This window comes from Anser brachyrhynchus (assembly GCF_964034855.1).
Source record: "Anser brachyrhynchus genome assembly, chromosome: 5".
NCBI lineage: Eukaryota > Metazoa > Chordata > Aves > Anseriformes > Anatidae > Anser > Anser brachyrhynchus.
In genome coordinates, this window is record NC_137699.1 from 59,920,824 (window position 1) to 59,942,236 (window position 21,413).

General features: G+C 49.2%; 1 protein-coding gene across 1 annotated transcript in view; it reads right to left on the bottom strand.

The window, feature by feature from the left end:
- The window catches only part of PRKCH (protein kinase C eta), a 115,569-nt gene that overhangs the window by 73,944 nt on the left and 20,212 nt on the right, over positions 1 to 21,413 (bottom strand). Inside the window, exon 2 of the mRNA XM_080592840.1 lies at positions 14,067 to 14,130. Coding sequence (XP_080448966.1) covers positions 14,067 to 14,130 — 64 coding nt within the window. The remainder of the gene's footprint in view (positions 1 to 14,066; positions 14,131 to 21,413) is intronic.

The following is a 21,413-nucleotide window of genomic DNA, read 5'->3' on the forward strand; positions in this document are numbered from 1 at the left end:
AGAGATTTAATGATGATTGCCACACAGCTTTTCAGACACGCACAGGGCAATTCAAAAATCTGATTTTCCATGTCTGCTCTTATAAATTCTGTGATTTTTTAAATTTATTTAGAAGTCTGCTTGTGGATGTTCACAGTTAGGAAGCAAGGCACCACAGCATGCTGTACAAGGCTGCAAAACATGATGGTAAGGCTCCTTCATTCATTTCTGTAGCGAGTAACAACGAAGAGGAAACGGGATGTGGAGATTAATGGAAGATTTCCATGAACATGAACAACCCCATGCCACAAAAGACCAGGTTCTGAAATGGAAATCATCACATGCCAGCTAGTTTGTGCTGTCCAGGCCACAGGCTGCAGAAGAGATGCCGGCTGCCAAGGAGGATGTGTTTGATGGGAAAGCCACTTCCCCGTGCTTCCCTCTTCCTTCTCTTTTCAGCCACACCACTGTGAGAGAAGGAAAAGGACAGCTCCATTTTTCACCTACGTGTTTCTCTGCAACAGCAAGAAACGTTTTTCTTACGCTCAGTTTGTCTTTGTCTCTACAAGTTTCTGCATTAGTTTGGAGATGGTAACCTTGTGATATTTGTTTGAAAGAGATACCAGGCTGGGGTGATAACAGCTAAGAACTGCCTCAACATGCACAAGGAGGAGATGCCAGGGGAAAAGGTTTTTAATTTTAAATTGGAGGAGGGACCTGACAGACAGCAGATACCTGGAGGGCTGAACGGAGCCCCCTGGAGCCCCAGATAGGCCCTGTGACTGAAAGGCCCACTCGTATCTGTGCCTGTACCCAGCAGGAGGCACACAATACCCATGTGGTGTGTAAAAGCAGGATAAATTAGTCAGGTCATATCCAGCGAGATGACAGACGGGAGCTTCCCTCGGGCTGCAGCTGAACGTGATCTTCCAGGTGCAGCCGGGCTGGGCGAAGACACCCGGCCCCGGCCCCGCGCTGCCTGCTCACGATGCGTTCCCCTCCCCAGCCCCTCGGACCTGTCGGCCTCACTCCGTGTGCAAGTGTGACCCAGCCCTGTCACGCTGATCTGGGCTAGGGGCAGGCAACAACAAAGGAAACCAAAACCTGAGGCTGACCCACACAACAGTAAGAACCGCGTCCCCTCCCCAGCTGGGGACAGAGCTGAACATCTGCTTGGAGTCTCAGTTTTACCATAAGATGGGGAAAATCCTCCTTGCTTGAAGATGTACAAATAATACTAGTACCTTGTACTTCTTACTGCATCACTCGTTAAAGACTTAACGAACCGATTCCTCTCTCTCCTCCCCTTGCCAATTATACTCATTATTATTTCCTTCTGCTTAGGCAAGTGAATTTCCATTGTAAAACCTCCTGTTAGTCCTTCCCACCTATTAAACTGAAGAGAAAAATGTTGAGATGTGATTTATTGGGAAAGGAAACCATTTAAATATATTATTCATTAAAAACAGGAAAATAAAACTAACAAAGCAACTTTGATCTTTCCCATGATTAATTCATGCACCAGAAGCCCTCTGTACCGTAAGTTTTAGAAGATTTCAAACTACGCTGCGCTGGCTGAAGGGTACGAGTACTACTGATGGGGTGACAGCATTAATAGGTCAAAGTTAGCAGCACCTGTGCAAAATCCTTGAGAAACACATAATTGGCACGCTGGGCAAACAGCAGGGAGATCCTGAACTTTCCCCTGATCCCGACGCCTCGGGGCTCGTGTGTGTTGTAACAGCCAGCAACTCACGCTCGTCGGTAGCTCCGCAGTCGATGTTACAACACGCGACGAGGAGGCCCTACCTACCCAGGAAAGCATGAGTTTCCAAGTGGCATCTATTTTTAACCAGATGCAGCTTCGTGCTATTTTTAAGTAGATGCTCCAGGGACGTCCTTCTTCTGGGCTGCGTGACCAGCTTCGGAATCAAAATCAGGCAAGAGTATTAAAACAAGCGTGGTTACACAAGGTTTTACGCTCGAGTAAATTTGCTTAGAAGTCATGCCTTTATATTTAAACAATGCAGCTTTTCCAGAGAGATACAGGCTCAACATCTGTCCCAAAGAGGGGGCACCAGAAAGATATTCTTTATGTAACACGAGACAAAAAGCATAAAGAAGCTGGGATGAAGGGAAAGCCTGTTGAAATGGGAATACCAAGCAGCTTGTATCCAGCAGGACCCGAGGTCTTGCAGCAATTTGACAAATTGCAACCACGTTACAAAACACTGCAGCCATCCCTGGGATAAAACCTCAAGTTTCCTTACTAGGGGCACCGCACCTTGCGGTGGGAAAGCAAATTGTAACCAAAAGCACAGCTGGAACCTAGACAGGCAGAAATTAATTGGGAACGTTAACAGAGTTGGACAAGCGACTTCAACACTCCCCTTTTCTTGCTGTTGGGGCCGTGCAGCAGAGATCACCGGTGCCTCAGCCTTTCCCAAGTCTTTGCTGGGGCATTTGCTCTGTGCTCCCTTGGAGGGATGCCCAGCACCTGAGTCACCAGCAGCCTCCCTGCAGCAGCTCCCAGCCGACTGGTCACCCAAGTCGCACAGAGCCAGCCCGAGCGGCCCGGCCGCACACTCAGCCCTGATTGCACAGCCGATCCCTGGTACTCTCGAGATTTCCATGTGGCAGCTTGCTAATAAGTTCCCTAATTGCAACAGCCTTAAAAAGCAGGTTGTTTACCATGTCGCTCTCCCACGCAGGTTCCCACACGCCACGGGCTGAGCAAAACGCCACCGCAGCAAAGCATTTGTCAAAAAAATAAATAAATTCAGCCTCTTGTATCCCAAGCTTATTGCTGCCATGAAGAGGCTTGCCAAAAGGCAGCACCTCTCGTCAGGACGGTCCCACCTTGGTAATGCGGCGAGGAAATAATCTGTCTGCAAGTGCTCAGCCCAGCGATAGCATTTGGCTTCGCTTCACAGCCCGTCCAAAAGCACTCCTGCAGATGGCGCGGGCCATTTCTGCTCTGCCCCACGCACCGCACCTGTCCCAGGGCCGGCGGATTATCATCGTTCCCCAGAGGGATTTCCTGTAGGGCCGTGGGCCAGGAGGAGCAGTGTTCGGAAAAGACATCTGTCCCAGACAGCCTCCCGCTCGGCTAACACAGCCAGACACGACCGATCCCACTGCCCCACCTCTCCCCCAACAGGGTTTTCACACTGCGATACATATTTCTCCATTTCGGAGATACATTTCTGAGATTTCAAAAGCAGATGTCCCAAATCCACACAGCTACAGCTTGGAAAATGCTGGGTGCCACATGGAGAGGGCGTTGCTTGCCTTGGCTCGGGATCTCTGCGCAGAGGGAAGGGCCCCTGCAGGTTTCACCAGCTCTCCAACAGCCACCAGCGCCACCAAACCAATTTCCTTCTCACAAACGGACGGCCCTTTCCACGAGGTGTAAGAGCAGCAGTAACGCGGACGTGCTCTGCCTCCCTGAGGGCTCTCCCATCTCACCCTCCTCGACTAATGAAGATGCAGAGGTGGCTGAGCGGGAAGAAAGCCACTTTCCCCACCAGCTTGCGATAGACACCTAAGTCTGCAGCTCCTTTCATCTCCTTCCCAGTGCCCCATGGAGCAGGAACACACGGGGAGGGAATTTGGTTAGGCTCAAATGGCACGAGATGAAAGTCAGACTACGGCTTGATGCTCGCAACAGTGTACTTACACTGAGTTAAGCAGTTCTTCCCCCATACAGCAGCGCCGTGCCTTCCTTCCAGCACTCAGGAACACACAGGCACTTCTCTGCTGGATCAGGTCCCAAACCTGGTTTAGCCGCGCACCCTACAAACAGCCCGATTGGCACGACGCGAGGCGTGAAAACAATTTGGGAGGAAAAGAAGCCTTGTGCCTTCTGTAGGATCTGTGTCACTGACATCCAGACTTCGGAAGCATCCTGACAGCACAGCCCGAAGCCTTGCGTGCTGCTGGACTCAGCCCTTTGTGCCCGCGCACGGGGTGGAGGGTGCCCGAACAGCTACGGCGTGCGATGGCCCTGCTGTGCTGGAGGCCATCAGCCCTTCGGGCTGCGACACTGGCACCTCTCTCTGAAGGACTGGCTTTTCTCGCCTTACCCCACATTAGGAGGTGAAATACAGTACCAAAGGCAATGCAGGGAAAAATGTGTGTAGGACCAGATGGGGGCCCCAGATTCTTCAGCCATCCCTGAAGTGCTCTGGGCTGTGCAGGCTGGAGGTGAGACATCTTCCTCTGCCTTCGGCTGGTCTGCAGTACGACTGCTATCAGGGTGTGCACCACGAACATACAGGGAGGCCAGATGTTAGGCACAAATTTCAGCATTTCCTGACATTTGAGGGTTTGATTTTGTAACTTCAGTGATATCCCTCAAATTAAAAGGTTTTTATTTTTAAGATGATTTCAAAACAAATTAAAGCATCACTGAAAACAAGTTACAGCCACGGGAACTGCGGCAGCCTTCCCCTAGCTCACCAGCAGGGCTGAGGTCCCATGCACACAGCGCTGTCCTCACTCCCTGGAACGAAGTGAGAAACAGGTACAAGGTTTGCACTCGGCTGTGCAGATCCAGCACTGGTGACAGCGGGACACACTGGCTCAACAAGTTTCACACCTTGATGGGAGAAAAGAGTTGAGATTCTGGAATAAAAACTTGGTTCTGGATTCTAGCTGGAAACAGGCACTGCTGGTCACAGCTCTTCTGTTGTGGCCCTTCCTCGTCCCCCCAGCTCCTCCACCACACATCTTTCTTCTCCCCTATCCACCCTCTGAGCTTCTCTAAGCTCTTTGTTCCTGACAGCTTCTAGCCACCTCCATGCATCATCTCTATCCTGCCCAGTCTCCTTTTTCCTTCCATCTCTCTTTATATTTCTCCGTCCTTCTACCTTCTTGTCCTCTGTCCTTCTTCCCAGGTATATTTTCCCAAAGGCAGCAGAAGGCAGATGGAGACTGCGGAGGCTCTCATCCCTCCCACCCTCTCCTCTGCCAAGCTTGAGGTCACCCTGGCAGAATGACACCAGGCTCTTTTCGTTCAAAGCCGTATTTTGATCCAGCATCTCGTTCTGGAAAACAACTGAATCATTTCGGCTGAAGCATTCCAGAAAACAAACATAAAACATCTGGCACCAAACCCCATCAAACAGCATTTCAGGCTGGGAACACTCAGGAACAGCCCAAAACAGGGGCGTATAAATTGTGAGCATTAGGATCCACCTCTGAAAGCACCACTTGAAGACAAGCTCTGCTCACTGCAGCTCACCTAAGGCTGAAGACCCTGTTCTGCTTGGCGGCCAGCAGCTCTCCCAAAAAGGTTGCTACCTCATCTTAGAAAGCAAATTAAAGGGTAGAGGAGACTGGAAAGGCAAGGTTTAAATAGCAAAAAAAAAGTGTGGGCACATTTAGGGTTGCATGTAGGTGGCAGACGTCCCTGTACTTCTTTTTACCTTGTCTGGCACTGATCAGCTCAGCCCAGATGCTTTCTTTCCCTCCCAAAGACTTTCTTAGGATTGTGGGGAAATTTCCCAAGGCTTTGCATTATCCTACTCCCACAGAGTGCAGGAATTGACTGCCACAACACCTACAACAAGAAGCAGCTTGATGCTGTCGGTTCTCCTCGTATCTGTGGGGCCAGCAAGCACTAACGACAGATGAACACCTTCCAGGTAAACTCAGGTAATGAAGCACTGTGGACCACTGGGACTTTGTTACCTCACAGCCTTGCACATCCTCTGATGCTGACAGTCCCGGCGGATCTGCTCACACATCGAGTCCAGCGCTGCCCCAAGGTGCCAGAGGCTTCTGGACTCCTTACGGGCTGGGCTGTCAGACACGAGGAAAACCCTTGCCTGTTGTGGTACCAGCTAAACGAGCAGTCTCCTCCAAAATCCAGAGTTGTCAGGCCTGGATATTAAATGGTACGTTGCCCAGTTTAATAGTTGGTGGAGGTGAGGTTAAAATGAAACAAAACCTAACAAAAACAACAACAGCAAACTATACAGGCTTTTTCTGCTACAGATTTACAGGGTGACCCTATGCAAATTACTTGGGCTTTTGGTAAGCCATTCACCTATTTGATCAGGCAGGTACCTCGGGAATTGTGGCCTAGGGGAAGGCAAACACAGCCAGAAGATGTGCCGATGTCCCGGGGCACCCCACCTTCACCCTGGTGCAGGATGTGATCCAGGTGCCCTTGTCAGCAGAGGATGATCAGCAGGCAGGGAGCAGCCAGGACAGGGCTGCTCTCGTCATCCCCGGCCGCAGGATCAGGGTCCCAACCTCCAGCAGCTTCGTGCTCTGCTCCTTTCAGCCCACGTTCGCCACTCTGCTGTGCTGCAGCACAAACACGCAGTCCGGCACAGCGCTGTCCTCCAAGGCCGAGCAGATAGATGCAGCTCCTCTGGGAACCACCGTCACTTCTTCCAGGAATCACGGCAAAATAAAGCAAAATAAAATCTCTGTTCCTCATTACCGCCAGGAACACTGAAATCCCAGAGCAGATTGCAAGCATGCATATTTATATTTAGGTTTTCAGAGCCTAGACAAAACACAGCCCACTGGAAGTAAAATTAACCCTAATATTGCTGTTTGCTCTATTTCTACAGTGGCTGGATATCTACACAGTTGGCAGATCTTGGCTAGTCATGAATTACTACAAGAATCCCTCAGCTTTAGATTTACTGCTCTACCTATGGAGCTCAAATCAGTCATCTTCCAGAAAATAAAGGTGGTCTGGTGACTGCACAATGGGCTGGGGGCAGTCCACCTCCTGGCTCTGCATTAGAGCCCCTCCATAACATCGAGTAAAGCACTTCATTTCCCAGGGCGCAGATCTTCCAGCAGTCAAGAATAAGGAGACAGTTCTGCTGCCCTCATTGAAATCCTTCTTACCTGTGAAAACTCAATTTTCAAAAACTGCCTTTTTTTTTTTTTGTGAGATGTAAGAGTGCCAGGGTACAAAAAAATGAAGCCCTAAGGAAGACGCCGTCCAGCCCCTTCTGCTCCCGGCATTTCATAGCCCAAATGATGTTTCTCAGATCACCTGAAGGCACCTCCCTGCAGAAAGGATCTCCGAGTCGTCCTTTGTGGTTGCTCAGACTTTGAAATTCTCTCCTTGGATCTTCAGTGCTGCTGAAAATTTCTAACATCCTTGTGCTTAGCTCATGCAGGCTTAGTGACACCGACGGAGCCGCTCTCACTCCCGCTGGCCTGGCTGACTCGGGAGCGCAGGGGGGCACAGTGTGACCTCCAGGGGAGCGACAGCAGATCAAGACTCGGAGATCAGCCTCTGGAACTGCCTCATACTTTTCAAACTGATCACTGCATCCCCAGCCTTGCTGGAAGGTGCTGAAGTTCGCCTACCTCCCATGCAGAGATGCAGAGCATCTGTGGATGATGCTCCCAGTCTCTATAAGGACGCAGCCTTCTCAAGGGTGCACTTTGGGGGGATTTTTCCCCCCATGGAACTCAACATTGTTCTGACCTATTCCCTTCTCAAAGAATAGAGCTGACCCAACACAGGCCGCATCTGGAAATCCCTTGCCTGAAGCATGCACATTTGTGACCAGTGTAAAGCAATCAGGCATCGGGGGGAAAAAAAATACAGGAGTATAGAAAAACACTTCCCCTGCTGCTCTGTCCCACGTAAGACTTTGGGCTCATCATTAAAGACCTTCTTGTTCTCAGGCTGTGTACCTAAAACAGCCAAACATATTTTTACCCTGTCCCACACTGATATTTCCTGCTCAGATCAGGAGGATCTCTGGGCAGCGTCCAATACATGCCTTAAAACTGCCTGGCTCGGGCTAGTAACCCAAAACAGAGGAGTTGCCCAACTAGCCAGCAGCTGAGAACAGGACATTTTTTCATTCTTGGTTCCTAGTTTCAAATAATTATTCCCCTGACTTCAAAAAACAGGCTGAAAACAGTTATTACTGCAGGTCACTGAGGACCAGTAAACATTTTTTTTTCTCTGCCTTGTGCAAGAAGCTAATAACGCGTCTGCCACAGAGCTTTGGTGGGGCTGAGAAGCCACACTGCCACACGCAGCGCGGACCTTTTTAGCACAAAGGCTGTACCACTTAAAACTTCAGGGCTGCAGGTCTTCGCTGGTGCCTGTCTGAGGAAATGCTATTTCTTACGACAAAAACCATTTCGCATTAGAAAAACACAACGTGTTCTAAGAAAAACAACAGCAGAAGACAAAGCCTGTGGTGCTTGAGAACAAACCATCCCAAACCCACCACGTGACAGCTGCAAGCTGAAAAAACAGTTTCCTGCTTCAGAGGCAGGTTCAGGCTTCCTTGCTGCTGCAAAGCCTACCTGCATTAAATATTTAGCAAGGGGTGCTATATCTGCTCCACCACTTGGCTTTTCAATATTCTCTTTGTTCTATTTCTTGCCCAGAACTCAAATTTTTCTTTGTCTTTCCTGACGCTGAAAGAAAGAAAAAAAAAACACCACCACCACTTACCTCACAACACTGAAATTAAAACTGAACCTCAAGCCAGAATTATCACTTTGAGTGGCAATGTCAGAAAAAAAAAAAAAAAGACGAATTACAAGAGTTCAAAGCACTAAAATAGAAGCACTTCATTTTCTACGGAGTTTGTTTCATTCATTAATTCAGTCAAATCATTACTTTGTATTACTTTCATTAGCTTCGCTCCAAATTAAAAATAGCAAATAAGCCGGAGAGGTGGCGAATCCCGGGCAGGGCAGTGTTGCAGGCAAAGCAGCTGGGGGGCTCCAGTGCTGGAAGGGAGAGAGGCTCACGTCGTCCTCCAGGTGCATGCCAGGGGCCTCGCGGTGCCCATCCTGACCCCAAAGAGTTGTGCCACGCTGGGAAAGCACGGACCTCAGCCACACGGGGCTTGGAGGCATGGAGCTGCCTCCTGCCAACGCTGTCTTCATGCCAGGGTGCTTCCAGGTGCCTTCCCGGAGTGGTGGGGCTCCCAGAAGAGCCTCCTCGAGAGCCGTGGTCCTCAGGGCTGCAGCAGAGCCCGGCGGCCTTACTGCAGCGCTGCTTGGTCCCACTGCTCCCCGCTCCCATCCCCAGCTCCTCAGCTGAAAACGCACTTCGTGTTCATAGACATAGCACATTCACAGCAAAGGCATCTCTAGCAGAAGCCACTTTATTTACTTGAAAAAGAGAAAGGGTCTCAGGCCTGTTAAGGAGATGCGGGGCAGAGGAGAGCAGTGCCGGGCCCCGCACACACCGCCAGCAGGACCACGGCCGTGCCTCTGAGAGGTAAATCTGCTCCCGAGGTAAGGAGATTTCCATTCTCATTTTGCACTGGCCAGTTTGCACAGGAAATAGCAGCCGAACGAGGGGGGTTAATATAATCGGATATGGCTTAGCGCAGCAACAAATACACATAGTACGGAAAATAAAGGCGGGCAGGGGTAATTTCACTAGGCCTCCCTCGCTTCCTATCACTTTGTTCCTTTCTCCTGAAAAATTACCTCTCTTTTTAACAACTGAAACAGGTGTATTTCCCCGTCTCAGAACAGCAGGTTACCACCGATGGGCAGAAGAGCCATGTTCACAGGAGTTTCCCTTTGAGGAAGCAAGAGGCTCCAGGGGAAACGTAACACATTTAAAATCTGGGGGGGGTTCAAGTTGCTGAAGAAGCTCCTGTCTCATTGCCATCCCTGGGACACCCGCTGGGAGAAGAAAGGTCTGAGGAAGAAGCAGTAACATCAGCACTAAAAGAAAACCACTAACCCAGTGCTGGACTTTAAAATAGGTAAAGGAAGGCAAACAGCCTCACCTCTGCCTCCCCTGGGGGACCCTCACCAACCAGAGCCAGGCCCAGCTGGACACGTGGAAATCCTACAAACAGGCTCCCAAACACGGCTCTGCTGCTTCTGTCCATGCCAAAACACCGCAGGAGGCAGCGACAGATGGGCATGGAGGAATTTACAAAGGACTAATCTTCTACCAACCGTGTATTTTCTATATAGCACTCATCTTCACAGCACGTGAACGCTTCTTTCAGTCACAGAAGCACCATCCTCTTCCTCCGTTCTCACAATGGATAAAGCAGAACCAAATTATATTTTTGGTCAACAGAACTTCTCATCAAACAGAAAACAACCACTCCCAAAGCCAAAAAGTACAAGCTGCCAACACCACCGGGACTGTCTATTTTGGGTATGTTTTCTAGGACAGCGAAATAATTGAGTCTCGGGTGTACCTAACGTTTGGGACTTCTTTCTTCCTCCCTCCTCCCCTCTCTGTCCCTCTCTTTCGTTACTTTTTCGGTCTTTTGCTTTACCGGAATTACATAATGGTGGCTGAGGTTCAGTGAACTTGGCCATTTCTATAGACAAACAATTAGCTCTGCAAAAAAACCACCTCTGAAACGATTCACACGCTGGCCAGTCAGTGTGAAGACCAGCAACAGGCACTGACCCTCTCTCCGCCTTTGCTCAGTGAGAGCTCTCGGAGGCTTTCTCAAAGTTAGAGTCTCCCCACGGTTCACACTAACCCCATTACATTTTTCTCCTGTCTCCACCGTCTATTGAAAGAAGTAAGAAAGAGATGCTGTGGAAGCACATGGATGGCTCGAAAAGTGGATCTACTGACACTGGCACATCCTTCTTTTTACTTTACTTGACTTTTTCTTTTTTTCTTCAACACCACGTCACAGTTGCTGGCTACATTTCAAAGCAGGAAACACACCAGAATTACACTATCCGTAAGTCACAAGAAAATGAACAGAAGTCCTAAAACATCACATTGCTTGAAACTCCATGTGCTACCTCGATGGAGTCTAATGCAAGCTCCTAATGTAGAGATTTGGGTTTTATGTGTACGTACAGATAGACACACGCAGCCTTCAAGCGGTCTCTGCCAAGCTGGCCATAACCAGCAGCGAGGACGTGGTAGCAGCTGCCCTCTAGATTGGGGCAAACAAGCTGAAAGTCACCTTTTGGGCTTGCAAGTTGTGCGTTACTTACGGGCTGCTTTCCAAAAATTAAATTTCCAATACAACTGTGTCTCCACATTTCCAGAAAAAAAAAAAAAAGAGGAAAATATAGAATAAAACACAATCTTATGACAAATACCTCAATGGTTTTGCGAAGGAAACCCCTCCCTGACTGATGCCTCAGCTTCCCAACTTGGAAGAAGTGCAGTACAGTACTTGCACTTAGCCTTGCCCTGGATTACGTCTGTTCTTGGAAACCCTAAATATGACCACGCATGGGACTGACCAGTCAAGAAAGGCCCCAAGAGCTGTCCTTGATCTTCCTGCTCTCTAAGTCCATACATACCCAGTTACTACAGGAGAAAGAGAAGTAAACTATTTCCAACATTGCCCATTTTCCTCTGAAAGCAGAAGCAGTGCAGACATCCAAGTTCTCCATCTCTCTCCTTTGAGACCCCATTAGCAACAAAACTTAGACAATTAACACTGTTTCTAATGTCTTTTCACCCTTATTGCTGCCTAAGAGCCTCCAGGCTTCCAAGAAGAGTGAACTCCTCCCTAGCACACCTTTGTATTCTCCCTTATCTCTGGTGACAAACCAGAGGTCTTCCCAAATTTGCTCTTCCCAAATTAACTCAAAAAAGCCATTTGCACATCCCCTACAGTCCCTTGCCAAAGCACAGTTGTAGGAAGCGTCCCTCAGAGGAGAAATGGTAAATGATCTGCCTGCATTGTATGCCACAAGGGTGCTTACCAGACCCCAGCGTCCATATGTAGATGGAAAAACACGTGTTCTATGACAGATAAATAACTGAAAGTTGAAGCAATACTTTGTGGCCAGCACAGATTTACGCGGAAAGCGAGTTTCAACGGAAAACTGAACTCTGGTCTTCTCTGCACTGCTGCGAGGCCCTGCCAAGGGGCTTTTCTTCACTCTTATTCCCTAATCCTCTGAAAACAAGAGGAGCAGACTGCATCGCTGCTGTAACGAGAAGCCACTGGCTTTCACTATACACCCGATGATGCTATTTGACTTCTTGCATCAATCATAGCCTAAGAACATCAGGACACCCTACAAATCAACGACGTGCTGCTCGCCAGCGGCCTTTGCTCCCGCTAGCAGCACCACTACTTGCTGTAATGATGTACTGGGAGATAGGATGAGAAAGAGCCAGTCCCCCATCAGCTCAGGCCCAGGCCAACACCTCTGCTACTCACCTGGCCTGCTGCCTTGAGCCATGGCTGCACGAAGCATCCCCACCTCCCTAACCAACAGCCCCTCTCCCCCACACGTGTTCCAGGTTTCCCCCAGTGCAACACATCTTGAAGAACAGCTCTCCATTTAGATGCATCTAAGGCAACGTATTAGCCTGGAGGTTCCTTCTGCTAAGCCACCAAAACGAGCCAAGGAAAGGTCCTTGCAGCACCTCTGGGCACTACTCTCTCCTTTCTCTAGCTCTGGTCACTAACAGGAGATTACAGCATTGACTAAAGCTCCTTCAGCCTACTGAGATGCCCTTCAAAAAGCTGTTGATCCTCCTTCTTGCTGTTGGTCATTTATGGACATGCAATACAGAAGCTAAAATGCAGTTGTGCACCTCTGTTACCCCAGGGACAAGGCAGAGGCACAAAGCCACCTGATATTTACTTGGAAAAGTTCAGCACAGTGGTATGATACTCCCTGCCTTCTTCATCACTCCCAGACCATAAATTTCCTCAGGCGTCAAACCCAGGCTTGCTGCTCTCTCCTAACATACCTCCTACGAGCAGGATTACGCCCTGCCCACGGTCCCTAGGGGTACGAGCAGCCCCAGGCTGCATGCAGAGATACCTGCAAAGCCCTGCTGCTTCCACACCACCCAACCAGGAACGCTGCTGCAGAGCACGCCGTCTCTCTGCAAACCCTTGCCTGGCCCTCAGGTACAGCTCAGCTGGTTACACGTTGGGCTCAAACGCTTTAAAAGGCCACAGCTGCCCCGCAAAGAGCAGCACACACCTGTGGTATGCATCACCTCTAATGAGCTGAGCTCTTCGTCAGCTCCCGCGATGCAGCAGCTCCCTACCTACCACAGCAGGCTGCAGAACCAGCAGAGACACAGCTCCCCAGAAGGGTCAGAGCAAATCACGAGCTTATTTTCAAACCTGTGTTTGAAAAACAAAAGGCGGGGGTTTTGACACACTTTGTCCTGGGCACCTAGCACGACGCGTGAGCTACGTGAGCCAGCAGCCGAACAGAGCCGCCTGCAGCCCCTGCAGCAACCACTGCAGCCTGAGCCCTCCTCGCCTCCAGGACAGAGCAGCAGCAGGGTGAGCTGCCCCTGCCGCAGCCCTGGTGCTCCCTCTGTACCAAGCAACGTGTTCCCGCGTCGAATGAGAGAAAGCATTAGAAATCCAGCACCCCGAGACTGAAGGTAAAGGGCAGTGGAGCAGGTCTTGCCTTGACTCTTGGCTTCTGTACAGAAAACGTCCCCCAGACAAAGTTCAAGGCTGCAGCTAAAACAAGTAACAACTGTAAAGGTCTGAGGAAAATAAGCTGTTGGTTTTTTTTTGAGCCCTGTTACAGATTTCCTGGGTTCCTCCGCCACAGCTCACATCCACACTTACACCAGAGTTCACTGCTATCTCAACAAACAGCAGGGAAATTAAAACCATCACACTGTAAAAGATGGCTATGGAAAGAAGCATCTGCCCATATACTTTTTCAGGGCAGCTTTTGCACTAGAAATTTTCCAAGTTTCCTGTGCAAAGTGAACTCTGGGAACAGAAATGCACATGAAGTAGATGGGAATCATTATGGAATAAAAGCCATCCAGATGTCTGAAACATGTTCTACATGCTCCTGATCTTGCCCTTCAAGAGGCACCTAGGTGAAAAGTACAAGTGACAAAAACAATACGTTTGAAGGACAACTTCAGATAAATAAACCAGGCTGAGCACGAATCAGCTCCCTGGGCCCCAGATCAGAGCAACAAGAGACCAGATGGACTCCAGCACGCGAGGTTAGCAGCAGCCCTTCCAAAATTGCCAGCCGCTTGGGAAGCCTTTGGTGTGCAACAACGTGCAACCTGCGTGGGCAAAGGCGTTCACTTGCACACTGCTTGGTGACCGATGGCAATAGCACACACCAAAGGTGAGCTCTTAACCGAAACAAGCCAAAAATAAGGCCCTTACCTTCTGTGAAGCTGCCGGTAAGGGTTATGACGACAAACACTTTACCTTCTGGCTCCAAATCCACCTGAAAAAGTAAAGGCAACGTTAGGAGAGTGTTTTTCAAAGACTTTTCTCAGGATTTTGCATGACAGATCCTACCAACGTATGATAACATATGAAGCTATATGTACTCTCATGCTCACCCTTAATTTTACAAGAAATTAAGCATCCATGGCTCAAATTGTTCCGCACTTCTAAGAAAAAGAAGGAATAAGTTCCTTATTTTTTAAGGAGAGACTGTTCAACACTTTCTTCTTCTTGCTAGAAGAAATAATGATTAAAATAAAATAAATTTAAAAGAAGAAATGGTTAATAGTGTTCCAGTTTGTCAGATAAGCGAAGCAGGAATAACACTAAACACACAGAATTATCTCAAAAGATTCAATTCTATCTGTTTAGTGCATTATATGCTTATTTCTTCCCTATTATCTTATCCCATTGAAATTGTTTCAGCCTCTCAAAATACCATCTGTGCCAGGGTAAACTCCCGTTTCTGATATAAATCACCTTTTGACCTTAAACCACAGAAAACAGGGAACGGTCAGTGCTTTCCCTAAAGACTTGTTATTTAATCTAAATCAGGTAGAGATACAGACTAGCATTTTAGGGATTAGAGATTCAATCCCAGTGTCAGTCAAGTCGCCCTTGAAAGGAGGGGGTTTGTTGTTGTTTGTTTGTTTTGAGCGGGGTTAACAGCTTTTTAGTTTTCAGTTGCAATTTTAATTAAGGTCTTGTTTCTCTTTTTTGTTCACCAACTAATTTTTAGCAAAGGCGCAGCTGAGAAGCCCTGAAGTTTGTGTCAACTGTCACACAGAAACCTCACTTAAAGGGGGAAAAAAAAAAAGCACCCCCTCCGTACACCCCCAAATTGCACGGATAAAATTAGCGAAGAGGAGCTTCACACCTCGTGAGTATTGATAAGCCGTGCGGAACAGGAATTCTGAAAATAGAGCTCTCTGGAGGGATGACTAAATAGCAGCGTTTCAAACCGTTTTTGCCATTGTGCAGTCACCTTTTCCTGGTCTGCCAAAAAGAAAAGCAAGCCTCCCCCATCAACAGCGCCAACTTCCCTCACTGAGGTGCATTTAACACACCTTCATGAACAACCTGATCTAGTGGGTGGCATCCCTGCCCACGGCAGGAGGGTTGGAAATAGATGATCTTTAAGGTCCCTTCCAACTCGAGCCATTTTATTCTCTGATTCGTGTGCACACTGTGGAGCAGAAAAGTATTTCCTTGCCCTGCAAGAAAGGACGGGCTCCCTTTTTTGTCTTAGGAACCACACGTAACCTTCCAATGCTTCGTGGCAAAGCGTATGGGCTAATCCAGGGATCTGCACTCACTTTCTAAGGGATGGACATTAAAATATAGGTAAGAAGAGAAAGTTGAGCTCTATATGTCTACTGGGAGAGCCACAGAGCAGTGCTTTCTGCTGGGGCCACCAGCCCCAGCACACCACCGCTCCTAGGGATGCTACCTGCAGCCTCCGTGCCGAGAGCCAAGAGGAGACGGTCTTCATGGGATGCAAATCACGGAAAATAGAATTGCTTGGGAAAACCTTATCATAATGCTGATTTTATGGATACCCTGTTTTCCACCCTCTAAATGTATATATATATGTACACATACACACTCCTCAGCAAAAATTTGAATTAAATGTTTAGCTTTGATTCAGGATTATTTTGGGGTTTGCTGGGGCTGCCTATTGCACTGGCTCACAGCAGCTGTGTTTGAACAGCCCTCTGTCCCCATTAACGTGGAAAACACTCCCCCCCAAAAGTTCAATTTTAGTGATACCATACACCATTTTTGTCTAAATTTCAGTTCAATGGGGAGACATGCAACTTTGAAAAGAAATAATTCTCTCAAAACACATAGTATTTACAGCATATACATACAGTCCCCCAAACTGATTTATGGAACATCAAGATTTCAGGACGTAGGGCAAAATCCTTGTTCACATAGGTTTCCAAGTCATCCTTCAGCGCGTATCGTTTTTCCACCAACCTCCATGGACAGTGATATGTTAGACTCCTGCTTTCACATTCACAAAGAGAATCTTTTCTCACTTCTTCTGAAATATATGGTCTGCAGTGCAAGGAGGAGCCCTCTGTTTTGTCCTGAAAACAAGGTTTGTCGAGATACAAGCAGCCAGCCTGAGGCCAGGAGATGCAACAGAAGCCTCATCCACCAGGGCACAGACAAAAGCTGGTCACAGCTCCATGACACACCTTGTTCTCCCTCCCTGCAAAGAAGATCCCTCTGCCCAGGGTAGCACAGTCTCACAAAACAAAGAACAAACATTGTGCAAGTAGTAGCAGGAGGTTTATAAAGCAATCTCTCTCCCCTCCAGACTCTGAGATTAAAGACCACTCAAATCCCCTACACCAACTCAGCAGCCGTGCTCATGTTATACAACAATTCAAGAGCACTGAATTAAGAGGACGTAGCTACACTCAAGACTTCATGGCACACGTCGGCAGGATCTAGTGAAACATTACAGCTGAAAGGCTCCAAAATGAGGAGCGAAGCCCCAACGCACCAGGTGTTGCAGAAGCAGAATGTGTTTTGGCACACCAGCACCCTGCTGGATGCAGGACTGACTGAACTGTGTAACATCTTCGTCTGTTCTGACATCCTCTGACAGCTTTGTTGGTGACACAGACAGTGGGATCGAGTGCACTCTCAGCACGTTTGCTGATGACACCAAGCTGTGTGGGAAGGGCTGCCGCCCAGAGGGGCCTGGGCAGGCCTGAGAGAACCTCATGAGGCTCAACAAGGCCAAGGGCAAGGTCCTGCACCTGGCCCGGGGCAATCCCAAACCCAAACACGGGCTGTGCAGAGAATAGATTGAGTGCAGCCCTGAGGAGAAGGGCCTGGGGGTGGTGGTGGATGAGAAGCTCGACATGAGCTGGCCACAACGCGTGCTTGCAGCCCAGAAAGCTACCCATGTCCTGGGCTGCATCAACAGCAGCGTGGGCAGCAGGCCGAGGGAGGGGATTGTCCCCCTCTGCTCTGCTCTCGTCAGACCCCACCTAAGTATTGCGTTCAGGTCAGGGGCCCCAGCACAAGAAGGATGTGGAAGTATTGGAATGAGTCCAGAGGAGGCCACAAAAATAATCAAGGGACTGGAGCACCTCTGCTGTGTGGACAGGCTGAGGGTGTTGAGTGACAGGACAAGGAGTAATGATTTTAAACCAAAAAGGGTAGGTTTAGATTAGATATTGGGAAGAAATTCTTCACTCTGAGGGCGGCGAGGCCCAGGCCCAGGCTGCCCATAGGAGCTGTGGCTGCCCCATCCCTGGGGGTGCCCAAGGCCAGGCTGGATGGGGCTGGGGGCAGCCTGGGCTGGGGGAAGGGGTCCCTGCCCATGGCAGGGGCTGGGATTAGACGGGCTGTGAGGTCCCTGCCGACCCAAACCATGCTGTGATTCTGTGAAACATACAGCCTGTGTTATGCAAGAGGTTAAACCAGACCATCTTAACAGTCTCCCTGGTCTGACACTGATAGCAGCAACAAGATAAGATACAGTGGAATAAAATCATTGAATTTAATACTCTCCTGATAGAAGTGTGGCTTTTGGAACCGCCCTCATTTTCTTTAAAGATGAAATGTGACCAGCCAAGCAGCAGCCAGCCGGGTATCTGAGATCAACCTGCAGCTACGTGGAAAGTGCCTGAAACAGAAAATAATCTCTGACCTAGAAAACCGAAAGCGAACTGGTGCCTTAATGCCTGACCGCAGACGAGCCTGCCCGAGATCAGACGACAGAGCAGCTCCCGACAGCAGCCCCACCTGACGGGACGTGCTTCCTCTCGATGTCCCACGGCCGTGCATCGTGGAGGGGCCTCGTGCTGGCTCCTGGCACTCGCGGCACTGGAAGCTGCAGTGCTGCTGAGAGCAGACGACGTTCACGCACCGCGGTGATACATCGCTGAGCCGCTCGCTAAACCGAGGCCCCGGGGCCAACCTCTGCGATCCCCGCAGCACGGCTCCTGGTGCTCCCGTCCCTGCTTTACACCTTTAGTAGCGCCTTCATGCTCAGCGCTGCAGCTACAGAAACAGCCCGCGCTTCAGGACAGCCCTACCAACCCAGCAAGCAACCGCGGCCACGTTTGGGCACGAGGAAACGTGCCCGCACCAATCTGAAGCCGGCCACCCACAAACGAGAAGCGTGGTACCCCACTTCTTCCCCCAGAGGAGGAACTCCTAACACAAGCCCTCGTTCAATCTCTTCAGTCAGTGAAGAGCATCTATCGCTAGCATGCACTTCCCCAGCACGAGCAGATTTCTCACTACGCTCTGCATTTAATGACATCTGAGCACTTCAGAAGGACGCAGCTGGCAAGGGCCTGGCCGTGCAGCCGCAGAAGGGACACCCCTACCCAGCAGAGCTGCACCCGTGGGATCCAGCAACACACATACTGTGCACCCACCAAGCTTTGCTTCTCATTTCTTTCCTTTCTTTTCTTCCCAGCATCAACCGTGGCTGCTTAAAGACAAAAACCGTGTTTTTAGAGAGAAGCAGGAGCCACAGTGTAATTCTTGGCAGAATTACTAAAGCCAAAAACAGGCCGTGCAGTCAGTTTGGGTCAACGGTGAAGCCAATGCTGGAGAGGCTCAGAGAAAAAAATCATCAGTGCGAAAATATGACACAAAGGAGGAGCTGTGTATGAAATGTGAGATAAGCGATAAGGGAATGTGATCATCTGCATGTACTTGACAGTGATATTCAGAGAGCACTACATGATATTAAAAGAGAGGGTGCTTCTACAGAGAAAAGTTTCTGTTTGGTACAGGATGGTTTCCTTTAGGAAACAGCATACTGTCTGCAAGGTCTAGTATCAGAGCAGCACACACACCACAGTGGGAGAAGTCCTGCTACGCTGGGAGAAGCACAAATTTTTGGCACGTGGAGCACTGAGAATGCTGCAAAGGTGCTGACCCCCAAATAACCAAACCGGTGGCGTGCAGCGCAGTGAGCAGCCCACACGGTGCAACAGCGTAAGGTCGGCACGCGTAGCTGTAAACGGTAATCATGCTCCCCACTCCGGTGCTTTCATCCCCAGAGAACAACTGGAAGAAAAACACGGACTTTTTGGCTCTTTCAGAGGTAAATTGGCAAAGTTTTAGCTAACTGGGAGAGGAGTACGTGCTTATCAGTCGTGAAACCTCTAATCACCGCTCTCTTCTAGTTCAAGCAAATGGAAGATGGCACATTTCTCTGTAACACAAACCATGGGTAGGATTGACTGTTCGAGCTTACTAACCCCCTTCATATCTGTAAGAAAGCAGGAATTTGGCCAAGAGCTAAGCCTATACTTTAACTTCTGTTGAACTTTACAGACATACCTAAGAGAAAACAAGCTCTGGAGGATTTTGGCAAGTGAGCTGGAAACGAGCAGGTACGGAGCGATGAGTTCAGCTACGGTTTCATTACGCTCTCGTTGTGAAATGCAGCACTTTGGCAGCACGGCTCAGCACAGGACCGCGGAGGACTTTTCTCAGTAATTCAAACCACTTACACCGTGGCCCATGCCTGAACTTGCTCAGATCGCTCAGCTCCGTGCGACTTCAAAGGGAGCTGCGAGGGATCTGTTTCCCACAGGAGGGGCCCCAGTCAATCATCTTATACACACCTTCTCCCCAAAAGAACTGCATTAACATCACTCCAGACAACTAGGCAGGTGTTAGTAACTCCCCCTCTCCCCTACCTGTGTTAAAACAAAAAAACAAAAGCTAGTTCAGTAGCAAACGAGCGAACAGATGCAGAGAGACCAAAACAGGACTCGTTAATCATATGCCTTCACACACATCATAAAAACTGGTCGTGCGTGATTCATCAATGGAAGAGGTTTGGAAAACAATTTCAGAAGGAGGGTAATCTCTCAGGCAACGTATCAACACCCAACTGAAGCATCCGCTGAACTCGAAGAGCAGGTATAGTCAGTCAGCCTCGCAAAGAGCCTGGCATGCCTCTCCGAAAAACCTCCCCGCGGATGGGAAGAGGCAAACGCCAAGGGTGGCTGCCTGCCTGCAAGCCTCTCTGAAACGGGGAGCTGCGTAAATGTGAGTCAGATGGACCCCCGGGATAAAAAGGCATCTTCAGCACTGCCTCTGGCATGAGCGGTAATTCCTGTAAATTTAAATTTTTTGTCCCCTCCCCACAACAGATAATCCAGGCTGGGAAGCCTGAGCTCAAGTACGCTGAAATCAATGGAGCTCTTTTTATTGTCTTTGGATCAGACACAAAAGACAAGTCGTTTACCCTGGAGCCCAGAACATCCTTTCTCCCATTGCTGCCCCGTCCTTTCTTCCCCGCAGGCACAGTTAGTCAGCATCCTAGAAGTACAACCTTCTTTCTGAGCCATGTCAGTGCTGACGTGGCTTCAAAAACAGAACAAGCCAGACACTTGCAGTGAATAAAGCAAATATAAAAGCTACCTGGGGACTTAATTAGCTTAATTAAACAAGTAGCTGTATCTTTTGACTTCCTACACAATTTTTACATTTAATTAACAGAACTGCATATATAATCAGTCATTTGTAGAGGCAATTCCCAAGGCTCTGTTCAGTCGTGAAGCTGAAAGTCTGGAAGAGTCTGGGTTAGTCCAAAGCTGTTTTTTCACATGCCTCTAGTTACTTCTTTTCTTTTTTCTTGTTTAAGCTCCTACCAAGTCATGCTTCTGGAATGTCAGCTCTTTCTGCATTTTAATAACATAGCACCTCCACCTGAGCATGCTTCGGTTGGACGGGTCAAGCAGCAACTTTCTCAGCCAAATACACATCGGGATTAATCAGGCCCTCTTGGATGTTTTGAGCCTGACAGACACCTGCCCATCAAGTGAAACACCTCCAAAAACTCCCTAGAGCTCTCTAATAGAAAGAGGATTTTACATTTCCAGACCGACAGCAGATTAAGGTACGTTTCCTAAAAACGCACCGCATGCATTAGGATTGAAATCAGGGTGCCTAAAAAGCCCGGGGTGCCAAATGTCTTCTCACTGCCGCCAAGTGCTTAGGGCACTCGTTTCCACCCAGGTGCCAAGGGCACCCACAGGTAGTTTCTGCGTGCGCCGGGGACCTTAAGTGACACCACTTGGCGCAAAGCAGTGCCCCTAGCTCCCATCCTACCCAAGCGGCGAATCTGAAGCTGTCTGACAGCAGCATCTCCCTGCTCCTACCAGGATTCACTTTTGACACCAGGTCTCCGGGGGCTGCCCGCTGCCCCTGGCGGGCAGAAACCTGGGCTTCTACATCCCTCCTGTGACTGCAACTGTCCGAGTTTCAGTGGGGAAAAGAAACTCT